The following is a 16197-nucleotide window of genomic DNA, read 5'->3' on the forward strand; positions in this document are numbered from 1 at the left end:
GAGGTTGGGTTTTTGCTTTATGCCATTCTTCGGCTCGGATGAACTTATCCGAAGCACTAAGAGCTTCCTCCAAGGTCTGCGGGGTATGCATGACCATGAAGTCTAGGAATTTTCCTGGCTGAAGGCCATTCTGCATTGCAAAAAACAGCTAGCCCCTGGTCCAGCTGGGAGACGCTTGATGACTCGTTACTGAAACGGGTCAGGTAGTCTCGGAGGCTTTCGGTTTCCCCCTGTTGCAGACTCATGAGCTCTGCGGTAGTCTTCTCTCGGCGGTTTGCCGTGGAAAACTTGCTCCTGAACTTGGAGGACAGATCATCCCAACCTGTTATGGAGCCTTGCCTTACTCCCTTGGAGATCCACGCTTGCGCGACCCCCTTGAGAGTGGTTGGGAAATATTTGCACCAAGTCGCCTCGGATCTGGGGCAAAGATGCATATGAGTCTCATACGAGGCCACGTGGTCCTTCGGATCCGTGGTCCCGTCATATGTGATATGCGACGGTATTTTAACCGTGGGTATGCGCTCTTCCAGTATCCATTGCTCGAATGGTGAACTAGCGGGTAGCATAATGGCCTTGCCCTTGTTCCTGGCCGAAGGGACCGCGCTCCGCCCTCTTAGAGAGGTAGGAGTGGTTTTCGTCCCTGGCTGGGAAGTCTGGGCCTCGGCTACAGGGAACGAGAGGCGACTACGCACGCTCGGTTCCTGGCCGCCGAGTCGGTCAAGGACGCTTCTGCGAGCAGTCTCAGGTTCCCGGCGAGTAGATTCTGGCCGAGAAGCTGAGCTGCTGCTCTTATGCGCTGCTGGTCTTGAGGATGAGGATCCTTTAAATAATTGAGAGTTCTTTTTCCTCTGTTTTTCATTTTTCCAAGAATCCTCCTCCCACTCTTCCAGTTCCCGGAAGGAAGGAAGCTTCCCACCGTCATGGTCTAACTTCCTCCGCTGATGCCGGGTATGCGGAGGAGTTCGATCACGAGGCGGTGGCATATTCTGTGCCCTCATTGCCTCCATGAGTACTGCCAGCGCTCTTGCCACCTCTTCCGAACTGGGCCCCGTCAAAGGGGTCCCCGGCCGAGTGTGGTAATGAGGCCGCGCAGCCGATGGTTGGCTTTGGGACACTGAATATGTCCTATGATCAGACTGACCCCTGCTAGACCGAGAGTGGTCCGGCCTATATTGAGAGTCATGCATTATAGGAGATAGGGAATCCTCCTTGTGTGATCCTCCCCCCGAGCCGGCACCCTTGGGAGAGTTCCGGTCCGGCGAGGGCGATGGTGTAGGGGTTTTAGGCTTTTCGCCCGCTCCTTGACGGAGGCTTTTGCTCTTGCGGTTCTTAGCCATGGCTGCTAAGATAATTGCAAGATGATCTTGGTTAGGAATTTGGCTTAAAGATTTTTGAAAGTCTTCCCCACAGACGGCGCCAAATTGTTTCGGTTGAAAACAATGGGACCTTGCCGAAGGTCCGTTGAAATGGAGAAGACTGGATTCGATCCAAGTTGTGTTGGGCCGAAGGTTTCCTGCACAGTGAACACACGTAAACTAGCCTCGGGGGTGTTTCCGAGGAAGGCCCCTCCGATGCTAAAGTCAGTATAATGTGTAAAAGGAAGACACTATGCAAGAGAGTTTGTAGCTTGAGGCTTTTGTGGAATATTTCTGAATGCAAGAATGAGCATACGAATTGGAATATGACTCTCCCCCTGAATGTGTCAATATGATGGCTTTTATACCTCATCATACATGGAGAGGTTGGGCTTTAGCCCAATTGGCTTACTTTGTGGGCTGACCTTTGACTTTTGAGCAATTGGAGAGTTGAACCTTGACCTTGGGCTTTTAATTGGATCATTTAGTGCTTAGGCCCAATTTTGACTAAATTGGACCCAAACACATGGTATACAAGACTACTTCTAAAATCTGCTGAAAAGAAGTGTTAAGCTATGTTGCTAATCTACCATATAAATCTCTGAACACCAGATTCATGGCTCCACTCAAATGGACGAAACAAAAACATGTACATGGTGAAGCTGTTAACAACTACATAAAGAATCGCGATGATAAGCCACTTACTAATCTCATCAATCCTACAATTAAGCATAAAAATAAAGAATGGTATTGTGTAATACCTAAACTCAACCAGTGGAGTAGGCACAAGAACTGCAGCACAAGCCAAGAAATAAGCCAACAACCAGATTTTGCCCCTAGCCTTTCCTGTTGACAGAAAAGTAAAGAGGGGTTCAGCAGATTGTTAGGAAGTCAAGCCCATTTGTTACGACTTCACTGATAAACATGTTTAGACAGGCGAAACTGTGAAAGGTACAAAGTACTGAATACAAGCCGTAAAAGGTTGATAAAACACTGACCTAATATGTGCAAGATTGATAGCCATGAGTAAACATAAAAAGGGACTAGAAAGTATTTCATCAACTGATGAGCATTGATGACTCTTCGCCAGATATAAAATGGATAGTGTCGATTGTCTGCTAGAAGATAGGGGTGAGCTATACTGCAGCATTCAACCAAAATATATCAGTTTCCAAAAAACATAGCTTAATCATATACAGATAGGCTTCTCTGCTTACCTGAAATAATGCACAGAAAACAGACCAGCAGCAAAGATCACAAAACCCAGGACAAAACTAAGTGGCTTAGTCTTCCAAATGAATTGCAGCAGAACAGTAGCCTGACCCAAAGTGAAGTAGAATGGAGCACTAAACAATGCAGAAACCATCGCAAAATACATAATTTGAGCAAAATGTGGGGATACAGCATGAGCTTCTTTAGCACCTGCAACATATAAAGATGGAGAATAAAATGCTTACACAACAGAAAAATGGAAAGACGGAGGCAGCACACAAACACCACAGGAAAACAGAAGTTAAGGCAAAGACACAGCAGGGCAAGATGATAGTACCGAGAACAACACTTCCATTCCAATAAACAAAAGCAACAAAGGCTCCCAGCACCAAAATAAAGGGGCTAAAAGAAACCGCAAGCTCCCATTTTGAATGCCATGCTTGTACAATAATGTACTGGAACTCATCAAACAATCCTACAAATAAAATAGCACAAGAGAAGTTACCAATTACGAAGCACTTAAATCTTATAAATAAAGCATATCTTGTCTTAAAATACCAATCAAAACAAGAACAATGCATTCTTTTAGCCCCCAAAAAAAATCCAAAAAATGTAAGAAAAGGAAAGCACACAATGACACAAACCAATACAAACACTTTGCAAACACGAGAAAAGGCCTACTGATCAACCATTCATGAACTCAAGTACGCAAATGCATGTGGGATCTTTTCTAATTTTTACTTAATAAACCATAATATTCCACCATATTGCCTAATAGATCATGGATTTATTTGAAAATAAGTATTGGTTATGCCAAGCTGATAGCTATCAAAAGGTTAAATTACGTTCAAACCAACAGCGACAGAAGGGAAAGGCTTGGCTATGGCAGGAAACATTCTAATTGCTCAAACATAAGTACAGTAGGCACAGATTAGAAGCACAATCCAATTTAGTTACATCATCGAAAAGTGAAATTTTAACTATCACTGAGCAATCTTTTGACAATACCCATAAAGAGGAAGGAAGTAAGATTGAGATGGAAATTGACATAAAATTTAAAAACTACTCAGTAGCTACTTTTGAAAGATATGAAAAGCCATTCTGAGGACTTGAATGAATAGCATAAATAAAAGTTAGTTGCTACATGACCTTATTATAAATATGAAGCAATGAAAACAAAAGGAATATAATTACATAGCAATAAAAGATAGAAGAAAGAAACAATTAATAGCACATTTCATAACAATTTGGCAACTCATCCAACCTTCATTTTGTACCGAGTATCTATGTCAATCCCAACCTCATCTATAATACAACATACATAATAGTGGCTGATCAGTGGCAATTGCAGTTTCAATTGCAGACCTTAACTAGTTACACTTAGACTCTAGAGATTATGGACAATTAGTTGGAGATTGATAAAGGTAAGGAGGTCACCTGAAAGAGCAGTTTTGTCGGCGCCAATAACAGTAGAGCAGGGAACATCAAGTGCAAAAGCCTTCATCTTTCGCCTTCTTAATCCTGATTTTGCTGCAAAATCATCTTTAGGATTTATGTGGTCCTTTTCACCAATAGACACATTAGATTTTTTAATACCTACATTTTGCCTGTTGACCAGCAGCATATCAATTATACCACCACATGCGACCAAAGGCATCCATATGATATTGGTTTGTCGAATGCATACAGACAATGCCCCCATCTTCATGAAAGAGTTAAATATATCTTAGTATGCTTTCATGCAGATGAAGTAGACAAAGTAGTATCATGATATACATTTGGACTTAGTTCTTACCAAGGCACTCAAAGCATAATTCTTTTTCAGGGATGCCAGGTACATAGCAAGGAAAAAGATCAGTTATGCCACATCAGTGTAATAAAGATAAGTGAAGAACCAATGAAGAGGGTATAATGAAAGAACAGCAGTGTAAATTGTTGCTTTTCTTCTGTCAAGTGCTGGTCTTAACTGTGTGAAGATCTCATATAATAGAATGCTGCATATAACAGCTAATGCACCATTGATGGAGCGAAGGATTGCAGCAGAACATAGATCTTTAAAGGATGAGATTTGTTGCAGCAAAACCATGCCTGGAAACAAAGAAGCAATATGGGCGAGTGAAAGATAGTACCTGCAAAGGTTTTGAATTACCAAATCAACTCCATTCTAACTAACACTTGAACTATAGATAACTAATCCAACTGAAGAAAAAGTTGCACAATCTAGAGCATAGTTAGAATTAGTTACAAACATGGTGGAAATGACATTATTGACATAACATTCAAGGGTAGATTGAGTAAAATCATTCTGAAAGAAGCTTGCCCAAATCTCAATCTGGCTAACACCAAGAAACGCTCACCCCAACCATCCTAACCTACTTACTGGAGCACTAAAAAAAGGCACCAAATAATGCTAATTGCACAAACCGATACATCTACTAGAATACTAGGGGGAAAACTATCGAGTAAGTCTTCTCCTACATCAGTAGAATTAAGGAATTAGCAAAACCCTTTAACAGTTTTTGGCCGAATTTGAATTGTTTGAATTAACAACTAGACATGAAATGGTGCAATCCCAACAAATCCCCTTCACTGTGACAATCACTCCCCCATAAATATCAATTATCACAATAGATGATATCTACCCTTCTTCCTTAATTCACCATTTAAATTTTCACACACAATAATGCCTTCATTTTGTACCATTTCAAAAGTACAGCAATAGCTTGGTAAATCAATATACACCTTCAACAGCTAACCTAGTTTTTACTCTTTTTCAAGCCTCTAAAAATTCAACCAGATAATCATCATCAAGATCACACTTTCAAAGGGTTTTTAAATTAGAGGAAACAATAAAGATGAAAAATTCAAAAACCCATCAACCAAATAGCTACAATTTGGGTAGTACAATGAGGTATGGTGAGATTCGATCCCAAGTCCCGGATATCAATTATAATACCCCACGACTTTAACCAAATAAGCTAGTTGACATCCGCAAAATAAAATACATATATTTAGAAACAAAATACAAACTTTAAGGGAAATTGCTCACAAACAAGCCAGGAGGAGTAGTAATCATGGGATCCCAACTCTTAAAATTGCCTTTACAATATTGTTGAGCTTGTGGAATGTGAAATATTTCGTCCTGTCAAATTCAATACCAAATCATTTTCAGCAGGAAAAAAAAAATCATTTTCGTGCAAAAATATAAAATTAGAAAAATGGGAAAGATTGAATTACCATGTAAGCATCAGGAACAATTGTATTAACAAGAATTGAAATTGGGATCACCCATAAACTCACGATCAAAGCCACTACTGTTCTTCCCATTTTTTTGCCAGCAATTTTTCCTATGCAACTCTCGAACTCTCGAAGAAGAACGAGTTGGGTGGGTTTAACAGCCTTAACTTGAGCTATGACATGATATTTTGCAACGAAAAAGACGGATTGCAAAAAAATTGGTAAGCTTTTGCAGCTTAGGGCACGTTCTGATTTCTGAATTGAAGCTCAACCTAACTGATTGGAGTTTAACTGAACTAAACTAAACTAAACTAAAGGTATGTTCACATTTACTTAATTTTAGTTCAGTTCAGTTCAATTCAACTCCTAATTTCCCTCTCTCATAAAATATTCATTTCAGCTCAGTTTAGTTCAGTTCAGTTCAGCTTCAATCAGTTCAGTTCAGTAAATGTGAACAACCCCTAAGTTGAATAGAGCTAAAATGTATTGTTTATGAGAGAAGAAAAATAGGAACTAAACTGAAATGATTGGAGTTGAACTCCTGAATTGAACTGAAATTAAGGTGAAGAGAACAGGTCCTTAATTTATGTACCCAATGGGTCATCCGATCATGAATACTCGTGATCAAAACGATATAAAGGTTAGGGTTAATATGCACCAGATTTTTTTTTTTTTTTTTTTTTTTGCACCGAATTGTTAGCCCAAACTTGATAAAGTCGAGACTAGTTGTACAAGATCAAGTAGCCTACAAATATGAATTGGGCACATAATTTTCATCAAAGCATTTAAAAATAGTTAAGTATTTTGAGATTGGCCACAAAGAATTGTTTAAAAATGACCAATGTGCCTTTGACTATACGTATCTAACTATCTATCTCACATCGACTATGTTTAATCACATGCATAAAGGAGAAAATACAAGTTAATCAGGCTGATTTACTAATTATGTAAATCAGGGGGTATAGTAGTAATTTCGCCAATAAAATTAGGGACAAATAAGTAATTTGAATCTTCTTCAGTTTTCTCCTTATCACATCAATACATCACAGCTATGGCTGTTTGAATTGTTCTCCTCCTTCCTCCTCATGAGCAACACCATCATTGTGATAAAATGTCGTTGTGAAGAAGACCGTTTCCTTAAAGAATTAGTAATTTAGTAGGCCCTAATTTTACACTCTTTGCTACCTGGGGTCGTTTTATTACCGTTGCGAAGTAGCGTTGGGTCATTGCCATTGAGAAAGGATGAATAAAAAGAGGCGGCAGGAAAAAGATGAGACGAAGATCCAGGAAAAGCCTATGTGGTTGATCGACGATAAGACAGGTTGTGGTGGTTGTGATGGACTTAGGGCGATGGTTGTTGTTGCGATCTGATGCGAATAGATCTGAAATTCTAAATATCATAATTTTTTTTCTAAAAAGTTGCAAAATATTACTTAATTGCCACCTAATTTAGCAATTAATATAACAGTAATATTAACGCACATAAATATTACAATCTATAAAATGATACGCTTTAAAAAAAACATAGAATAATTACTTGCTTCCTCTTATCCAATTTTTGTAAAAGGAAAAAAATATCAATGGTCTTATGCTACAAAATTCCAATTCAGCCCTACAAATGTATTGTCCATCTCAAAAAAGATAAGGGAAAAACACGTGGGTAAATGAAAAAATGAATTTAAGACGAAAATTCACAAGTTTTAGCTACTGGATGAACCCTAAAACTCGTACATCGATCAATAAAAAATAAAATAAAACTCCCAAAATATTAATGCGAAACCCATAAAAAATCCCCATTAAAGGAAATTATAAATTCAGAAAATTAAGAAAAAAAATCCTCTCACATCAGTCAATCCTTCTTCTTCACCCTATTTTACCCACTTTCTCTCTCCTCCAGAATTCTGCATATTTTTCAGTGGGAGTTTTATTTCTTTTTTTTTTTTTTTTTTTTTTTATGATTTGATTTTAATTCATCCCTTTTTATTACTCCAGCTGCTGATTTTTCCACTTTAATTAGCTGGGTTTTCTCTTCTATGATTTGATTTTAATGGGAATTTAATAGTATTGTGAAGACATTTCAAGTTTGAAGCTTCTTTCTTGATTTTATAAGATCAAAGATGAGGTAAATTTTTATTTTTTTTAAATTGTTTGCATCTAATTTGATGTGGGTATTCTTGATTTTACTTTGTTTTAACGCTAATTTTTGTATTTTTTGTGATTACTAATGCGTAAATTCAAATTATAATCTGGGTATTTCAGATTATTCCATTTCTTTCATTTTTTCGATATTCCCTAATTTTAATTTTGGTCAATATTGCTGATTTTTGTGTGATATCTGCCATTTAATGTTGCTTCTCCAAAATTAGGTCAATTAATTGTTGTTGATGATGTAATATTGAACCTTCAAAGTATCCCAGATCATAATATTGTTTTCGGATTTGCCAGTATTTAGTGTAGTGATTACAAGTTTGATTGTTGTATGCCAACCTTTGATTTAGAGGAATTGGAAAACTGGTTCTATAAGGGTTAAAATTTGTGTTACCAATTTGAGACAGAGCAGTTTGTAATATGGTTTAGTGTATGTTAATTTGTGTGAATGGATGCAGGTCTAATATGACAGGATCAGGGTTTTACAACTCAGAACCACGAAACTTCAACCGTGGTTTTGGGCGTGGGGCGCCAAGATCATTTCAACCATCTCCGCGCCATCCATCACCACAGCCAACTCGTAAAGGCGATCTTTTCATTGAGGCTGGTAAATTAGCAGTCGATTATTTGGTTTCGCGTGGATTGTTGTCCTCAAATGTGGTGTCTGGAAAATGTCAGAATGGCAGTTTGAAAAACAATTTAGTGGAATTACAGGATCTTCGTAATTCGTTAGATAGGGATAGTAGTAGAAGGTCCTCGACTGATTTGGATCTTACCATGTCAAGAAATAACTCAAGGGAGAGGAGAAGACTTGGACCCTTTAGGAGTTATAGTTCTGACTGGAGCCGTGAGAATGAAAAGGAAGGATCGCTGAGTGATGAAGCTGTTCCTTCAAGGACCATGGAAGTTGATAATGATACATTTCACAAGGATACTACCAATGATACGGATGTCGTTCAGAATTCTCATTCAGTTGAGCCTGCTCCCAAAGATGATAGGCAAAGTGAGTTGGAGGATGAGATTGCAAAGGGATGTTCTCTTGGTGATTTAGAATCAACGGTGAATTCTTTGGTCCAAAACAAGGATGATAATGAGGTAGTGAAATCTTCTGATGCAGTGAACGACGTGTTTGAGGAGACTAAACCTGGCACTGAGAATTATGACGAGAAAGATACTGTTGTGGACAACATGGTTATTCAGCAAGGTGAAGAAAAGATCAGTGCTTCTCCTTTGATGGGCAGCAACCCAGACAGTGATCCACTTCTATTCAGCAAGGAGAACAATGTCACTGAGACTGGACCTGATTCTCTTGACTGCCAAAAATATGAAACCATGAATGGTTCAGAAGAGATTCCTAGTTCCAAGTCTCTTGATGTATCTGATCACTCTTTCAGTGATGCAGGAGCTATGAGCCCTACATACCCTGCTGATCAGCAAAAATTCGTGGAATCTCTGCCTTTTACTGATAAAACATTTTCTTATGAACAAAAAACTAGTGAATTACCTGAACTTGGGATGTGCAGTTCTATTGCTAAAGATAGAGGTGAGAAACGACCCATGGAGATGGATCATATGATGGAGGGAGCAAAGAAAGCTAAGCAACAATGGCTTTCTGTTGCTCAAAGTGATGAGTACTCGCAGCTCTCAGGTCTGAGGGACAAGAATTCTGTTTCACCAGTAAAAAGGGCCATTAACATTTTTAATGTGTCTGCCAGTCAGGAGAGCTTTACCAATGTCTCATTGCCTCTGAAAGGGGGTGTAGAATCCGATTTAAATCAAGGAGAGAAGCAGCTGCTATCAAATTCATTTAAAATTTGCGACCTCAACCTTATGGAAGCCTCTGATTTGCATGAGAACCATGAAGTTCCTGCTTTGTTGTATCCCTCAATTCAAGGTTCCAGTCGAGAGTTACCTGTTGATATCGATTTGTCCATTAGGAACAGTTGCAGTTTAACTAATGAATTCAATGGATCTGGATCAGTGAGAAAAGATATTGAAATAATTGATTTGGAAAGTACATCTTTGGAGGGATGCAAAAGCTCAAATACATCCATGAAAAAGTAATGTTATTTCCATGGCCTTTTTCTTTCTTCCACCTATCACTTTTCTTTTTTCATTGTGATTTTTTCAACCCCCCCCCCCCTCTCTTCCCACAGCTAAAAAGCATTATGTGTGTATTTTTAGTATCCTTTAATTTGATATTGCATCACCGTTGCATGTGAAGCCATAGAATTATATGTGTTGATGAGATGTTTGCTTATTTTTCATCAATGAGCAGTACTGAAGCTGGCATAACAAGCATAGATGGCTTTCAAAATCCACAGAATGCTACTGAGAATCCTGATGGTCAGGATGGGTATGGGTTCATGATATCAGAGTTACTTGGTAATGATGTCCCAAATTGTTCTTCAGTTCAGCCCGAGATGAATTCTTTGCACAATGGCATGGGCCTTAATCATGGCGAGGTACAACTCCTGAATTTTGAAAATATTGTTTAATCTCATTATGTTATTTTGTTCCGTAATTGTTACCTTTATATTGGGATGTCCCTTTTTAATGTGGGTGTTAGATTTGTTGGGGACTAGATGGTCTTTGCGGAACAAAACAGAATAAGAGATGCAAACTGGGGACGTCCTGCTTTGAATGTAATAATGTATTTATGCATGTTTAGTGACTATCAATATACCAGTATAAGAAGATGTATAAAGTTGATATACAAACAATTTAAACCCTTCTGAATAGGCTGGTGTTGGGGGTGTCTTTCTCCCATCTCCCTTTAGATGGCTTTGTGTGTGAAAATGGGTATTGAGGACTAATTGCCCAGGCTGGCTGTTGCTAAGATAATTTGACCACTTTCTATTCCATGAAGGTTTGGAAAGAATTTTATTTTATCTTGGTGCTTCGGTTGATAGCTTATTTATCCAGCATTATTTATCAACTTTGGTAATTAGTGATATTTATGTGTAAAATAATAATATAGCCGAAAATATGCTACCCTATACCGAGTGTTTTGAATTGCTGTATTAAGAATGTACACTTTAGTTATTTGACTGGCCTCTTCTATAATTAGTTTTGGCTAATAATTTTGGTGTTGATTATTGCAGGCAATGTTCACTGAAGATGATCCAATCTACATGTCCTTGGGAGAAATTCCTCTAAGTATGCCAGATATTTAAATTGCTGGTATTATTGTTTTCTTATATGTAGAAGCATTTAGCTTAATCCATCTGAATCCCAAGCTGCTCCCTGGACAAATAATTTGAATTTGCAGGGACCCTTACCTTTAGGTTTGGATTTTTAGTTCTTCGATGCTAGGAATCTTAGCACTTTAGAGTCTGGCTTTGACTTTTTGATCATCGCTGCTTGACCTATTTTGAAGGCACACCATTTTTACTCTTATACACTTGTTCAATAACCCATACTCTGAAGATAGAAAGTTTATGACTCTTTCGTAACCACTTAGTGATCCTGTATGGCTGTGCCCATAGTATACCTATCCTCCCCTCCTCCACCCCCCTACCCCTTAACAACAAGACAGCATTAGTCCCAAAATGATTCCCCACCCCCCACCCCCCAAAAAAAAAAAAAAAAAAAGAAAGAAATGGCTTGGGGAGCAATTCTCAGGAAAGCTTATTCTGAGAGGCTCTAGAATTAGCTGAGTGTCTTGCTGCTTCACCTGTTAGGCTTCTTTTGTTGTTTTCTTGGGTTAATAGTATCTGTTGATGGCTGGCATTTTATGGTTGAAACTCGGTTTGCAGCAGGTCTTTTACGTGCATGGGAGCAGCCTACGCAAGAGAGAAATCCTTTTGAACTGTAGCTTAATAACATGAGATGCAAATAACGCTGTAATCAGGTAATCTGCCTCTTTACTTCATAACCTTGTATGTAAAAATGTTGAGATTCTTGGGAGTTCATCTTTTACTGAATCAAACAATTTGCAACATATGAATCTAATACAAATATAAATGACATTTTGTTGATAGTCCTTGTCACAAGAAGCTAGGGTGCTTATACTACCATGCTATTTATTTTGGGGCTTCGTTTGCTTATTTCATGGACATGTTTGTCAATCTATTAAGTGTTCAGTAGCTACTTGTTAGTTGTTTAGAGTTTCTTATAAGTTAGATAATTAGATCATACTTTTTGGGCCAATTGACCATATTGATATAAAAGTTAACACCCTCGTAACAGATTAGTATAAAAGTTATTGCATTGGTATAAAAGTTAACATGTGGCGACATATTGGTATATAAGTTAAGAAATGCCGACATTTACCCCTATTTTCTCGTCGGAGGATATGCTTACGATACACACACTTATTTTTAGTGCTAATAACTTTTATCTGACATTTTTTTCTTCTTTTCTCTACTTTTTGTATTAATTTAAAAAGATTATGAAGTAAAAATCCAAAAAAAAAATAAAAAATGAAAAGCCTATAGTAAAAAGAAGCTAGGGGAAAACGAATAGGAAAGCTAAGCTTGAATTTATTGAGGGCATTGGTCTTTTTTTTTTTTTTTTGGCTTATTATACTGTTGATTTAGAAAGTTGTGGGTATAATTAAGCAAACGAATTAATAATGAAAGTTAGGATCTACTAAGGCCCTGTTTGATTCACCTTAAAAAAATAATATTAAGTAAAAATAAGTTCAATTCAGTAAAATTAATTTCAGGTTCAGTTCAGTAAAATTCAGTTTTATTAAAGAAGAATTATAATAGAAAATCGGTAAAAATAATTTCAGTTCAGTAAAAATAATTTACGTTCAGTAAAATTAAGTTCAGTTCAGTAAAAATAAGTTCAGTTCAGTAAAAATAATTTTTCAGCAAAATTAAGGTGAATCAAACAGGGCCTAAGTAATTGGTTTTTAAATTAAATAAATAATATTGAGATTTTAATTTATCTTTTTAGTTGTTTGGGGTTTTTATTATTTAGTTCTTTGGGGTTTTATCACTTGATTGATTTATCAAATTTATTGTATTATATTTAATTCTTTTTACTAATGCTTATTCAATGGTGTAATTAAATTTAAGATGATGTAACTATTCATAAATAAATTACTGATAATAAAGAAGAAATAATTATTGATAATTTTTTTTATGTTTTTTTTTGTATCAAAAAAAAAAGGAAAAGAAAAAAATTATTGGTAATCTTAGGTGGGAGGGAAGAGGAAAAAATTATTATTTGGTGTTGAATAAGTATAATATGATAATAAGTAAGATTGCAAAAGTAGTTTAAAACAAGTTATTTATTAACTTATATACCAATATGTCGCCACATATTAACTTTTATCCCAATATGTCGCCGGCAATAACTTATATACCAATCTGTCACAAGGGTGTGAACTTATATACCAATATGGTCAATTGGCCATACCTTTTGTGCCGTAGTTGCAAATTTGCAATCACCATAGCTCCTAATTCATGTTGCTGATACACTGGTTGAGAGGCAAATGACTAAATTCTTTTTACAGTTTTGGGTTGATAGGGGTCCTGTATAATTCTTCTACTCAGACTCTGGTACTGATCTCAGACTCACCTATTATGTTTTGGTCCTGAAAGAGCATAGAAGTGTAAAGTGTCCATGGCCATTCAGATGGCGAAGATCTGACACATACTTCAAATTGAAGAGCCTGAGAAACATAATATGAGATGCATAATTTGGATGATTTTTGTGTTCCAGTGTTACAAAAACTCACACTAGACTTATAATTTAAGTTTTAACTCCTGTGATGAAAGTAATTAGGGACACGCTTAAAAACACAATATGCTTTTATGAAGTCGCAGTTATATGTCAAGATTGTGGTCTTGTACCAATTTGAAAATTGAAAAACTCTCTTTTCTCATCTTGAAATGAGGGGTTCTCAACTGATGACACAATTGATTGCTGGAACTGAAGCAATTGTCTTGATCCAAGTTGGCATAAAAATAAAGCATAAAATGAGAATAGTTTAGTGTAAATCTAAGCTCCTTGTTACCTTTTGCAAAATTTCTTGAGAAGCTTTGGGTTGTGTGTATTGATGGTGATAAATAGAGCACTCGAGATTATCAGTTTACAGTTTAGGGTTGGTAGGAGACCTATCACTTGCTAATTTCATACTCTATCGTAGTGGGTCTATACTCTAGAGACTATTTTCTTTGATTTTGAAGCTAATTTCATTTCACTCTATCACTTGCTGCTTGTTTGTTATGTGTGATTCAATTACTGTCCGAGTTAAAAGTCTTAGAAATGGGAACTTTGACATGACAATTTTCCTATGAACAATACTTGCCTTCTTGAACTAAGGATTATTTTTGTATGATGTATGCTCGTAATTATACTTTTACAAGCTCATACACGCATTTCTGTAAACTAATGCGGTTTCTCCTTGTTTTCTTTTTTTTCTGTGATAGGGTACCTGCATGCTGCAATCACTTGTGTGAAAGTCCGTTAAGATAATGAGATTTCGTAGTCACAGATTGCAATTATCCTCATACTGTTACTAGCTGTGTAAAAACACATTGTACTTGAGGATATTGCTTGCCCGAGGTACCCTGGAAATCGTATAAGGTTCCTGTGTTCAGGACAAAGACCTCCTTTTTCCAACCTCTGAACATGGTGTACCGTTCTGAATTAGATTTAGCCATCATTAGATGGTTTTTACAAATTTATGTGTAGCCTCAATAAGCACCATTTTCAAATGCAATACCAGTGTGTGTGTGTGTGTAACAGTATGGCATATTGTAATGTATATGCGCATTTGCCACGAGCATTGCGTAAGAATGACTGGAACTGCACCCATGTTTGAAGGAGTGTTACCAGTTATGAAGGTTTTATCGAAATTAGAGAAGCAAAACCAATTTGTTGTTCATGTAGAGGAAGATGAGTCCTTGTAGAAAACACTTTTCTTATATTTGGGAACAATAATATAGTTATATTTGCTTCATCTTATCTTCGGTTAAGCTCCCCTAAAGTAGTGTTACTAACTCGAAATCAATGTTAATATCTCATCTTGTATTAAATTATGAAAAATGTTATACATAGCCCTTAAGGGTACATATAAGCATTAACAACAGTGTGTTGTGTGTTTGGATAGATGATTGAAAAGGAAAAGAAGGGGATGGAGGGGAAAGGGGGGGAAGGGAAGGGAGGGAAGAAGTTAATTTCTTACAATTTAATCTCTCCATTTCTCTCCCCTCCAACTCTCTCCCTCTCTCATTTATCATCCAAATGAAAGATTATCTACCCCTTCGATTCCCTTCCTTTCTTTTCCCTCAATTTCTTTTCATCCAAACAAAGTGTAAATTTACACTTGAAAATCATAAAAAGTTAAGAAATCATAAAAATATACACTTGGGCCTGTTTTCTTCAGATTATTTTCAGTTCAGTTTAGCTCTAATAAGTTCGGTTCAGTTCTTAATTTCTTTATCTCATAAAATATTCAGTTCAGCTCCAATAAGTTCAATTCAGCTTAGTTCAATTCAAACAATTAGAACATGTCCTGATTATACTGATTTGCGTATATTTTTCTCATGAATTCCTAATTTTATACTACTTCTGGTCCAAATTTCTCGCAACTTTGGAATATTTTATATCTCACAAATAATACCCCAAAGTTACGAGTAATTTGGACCGAAAGTAGTATAATTTTTAAGAATGTATTTAATGCTTATATATATAGTCTTTAGGGCTACATATCACACTAACCTTAAATTATTCCTTAAGTAGTGTTACTAACTCTAAATCAATAATAATATCTCATCTCGCTATTTATTTTCTTCTCTTTTCACATGACAATAACAGAATAATATAAGCATGTACTCGTATTAAAATCTTGCCAAAGCTTTAATATCCTCCGTTGTTAAATTCATTGAGCCATTATATATATTACTCCCTCCCTTCTTTTATTAGAGTCTCATTTGTAATATTTATTATTCTTATAATGGAACTCTAATGAGTAATTAGAATTTGTAACAGTCAATATGTTATTGCATGACAGTTACTCTTAGCCAGCTAGTAATTAAGTGAATATAATAATCTTAAGTAGCTTATATTATTAGCTTAACTTAGACCAAACACATATTGCTTGGATCATAATTATGTCATCCAACGGCTATGCTTCGTTCTATACTTGTATCATGCTTTTGTGTAGATGACATCATTAATGTATCATGACATTTTAGTTGCTGCCGTTTTTATCCATTAAATCCACTATTTTATCAGATAACCTTGCAATTATTTTACTTGATTATTACAAATTGACATACAATTG

General features: G+C 36.5%; 1 protein-coding gene and 1 pseudogene across 4 annotated transcripts; one reads left to right on the top strand and one right to left on the bottom strand.

Moving 5' to 3' along the window:
• Positions 1 to 1798: 1798 nt before the first annotated feature.
• Positions 1799 to 5997, bottom strand: LOC110723962 (annotated as a pseudogene).
• Positions 5998 to 7374: 1377 nt separating this feature from the next.
• LOC110723963 (uncharacterized protein At4g26450-like) lies at positions 7375 to 14876 on the top strand. Of its 4 annotated transcripts, none has more exons than XR_002511796.1 (6): positions 7375 to 7926; positions 8411 to 10012; positions 10231 to 10417; positions 11057 to 11135; positions 11711 to 11805; positions 14339 to 14876. XR_002511796.1 is itself a non-coding variant. In XM_021903380.1 (6 exons), exons 1-5 carry the CDS (start codon positions 7922 to 7924, stop codon positions 11767 to 11769), a joined length of 1905 nt encoding a protein of 634 aa, XP_021759072.1. In that variant the 5' UTR covers positions 7375 to 7921; the 3' UTR covers positions 11770 to 11805; positions 14339 to 14876. The 4 variants fall into 4 exon arrangements, 3 of the variants coding, with proteins under 3 accessions (XP_021759072.1, XP_021759073.1, XP_021759071.1); XM_021903380.1 differs by having other exon boundaries at positions 11057 to 11111; positions 11714 to 11805; XM_021903379.1 differs by having other exon boundaries at positions 7376 to 7926; positions 11057 to 11111.
• Positions 14877 to 16197: the final 1321 nt, after the last annotated feature.

This window comes from Chenopodium quinoa, unplaced genomic scaffold (genome assembly GCF_001683475.1).
Source record: "Chenopodium quinoa cultivar QQ74 unplaced genomic scaffold, ASM168347v1, whole genome shotgun sequence".
NCBI lineage: Eukaryota > Viridiplantae > Streptophyta > Magnoliopsida > Caryophyllales > Amaranthaceae > Chenopodium > Chenopodium quinoa.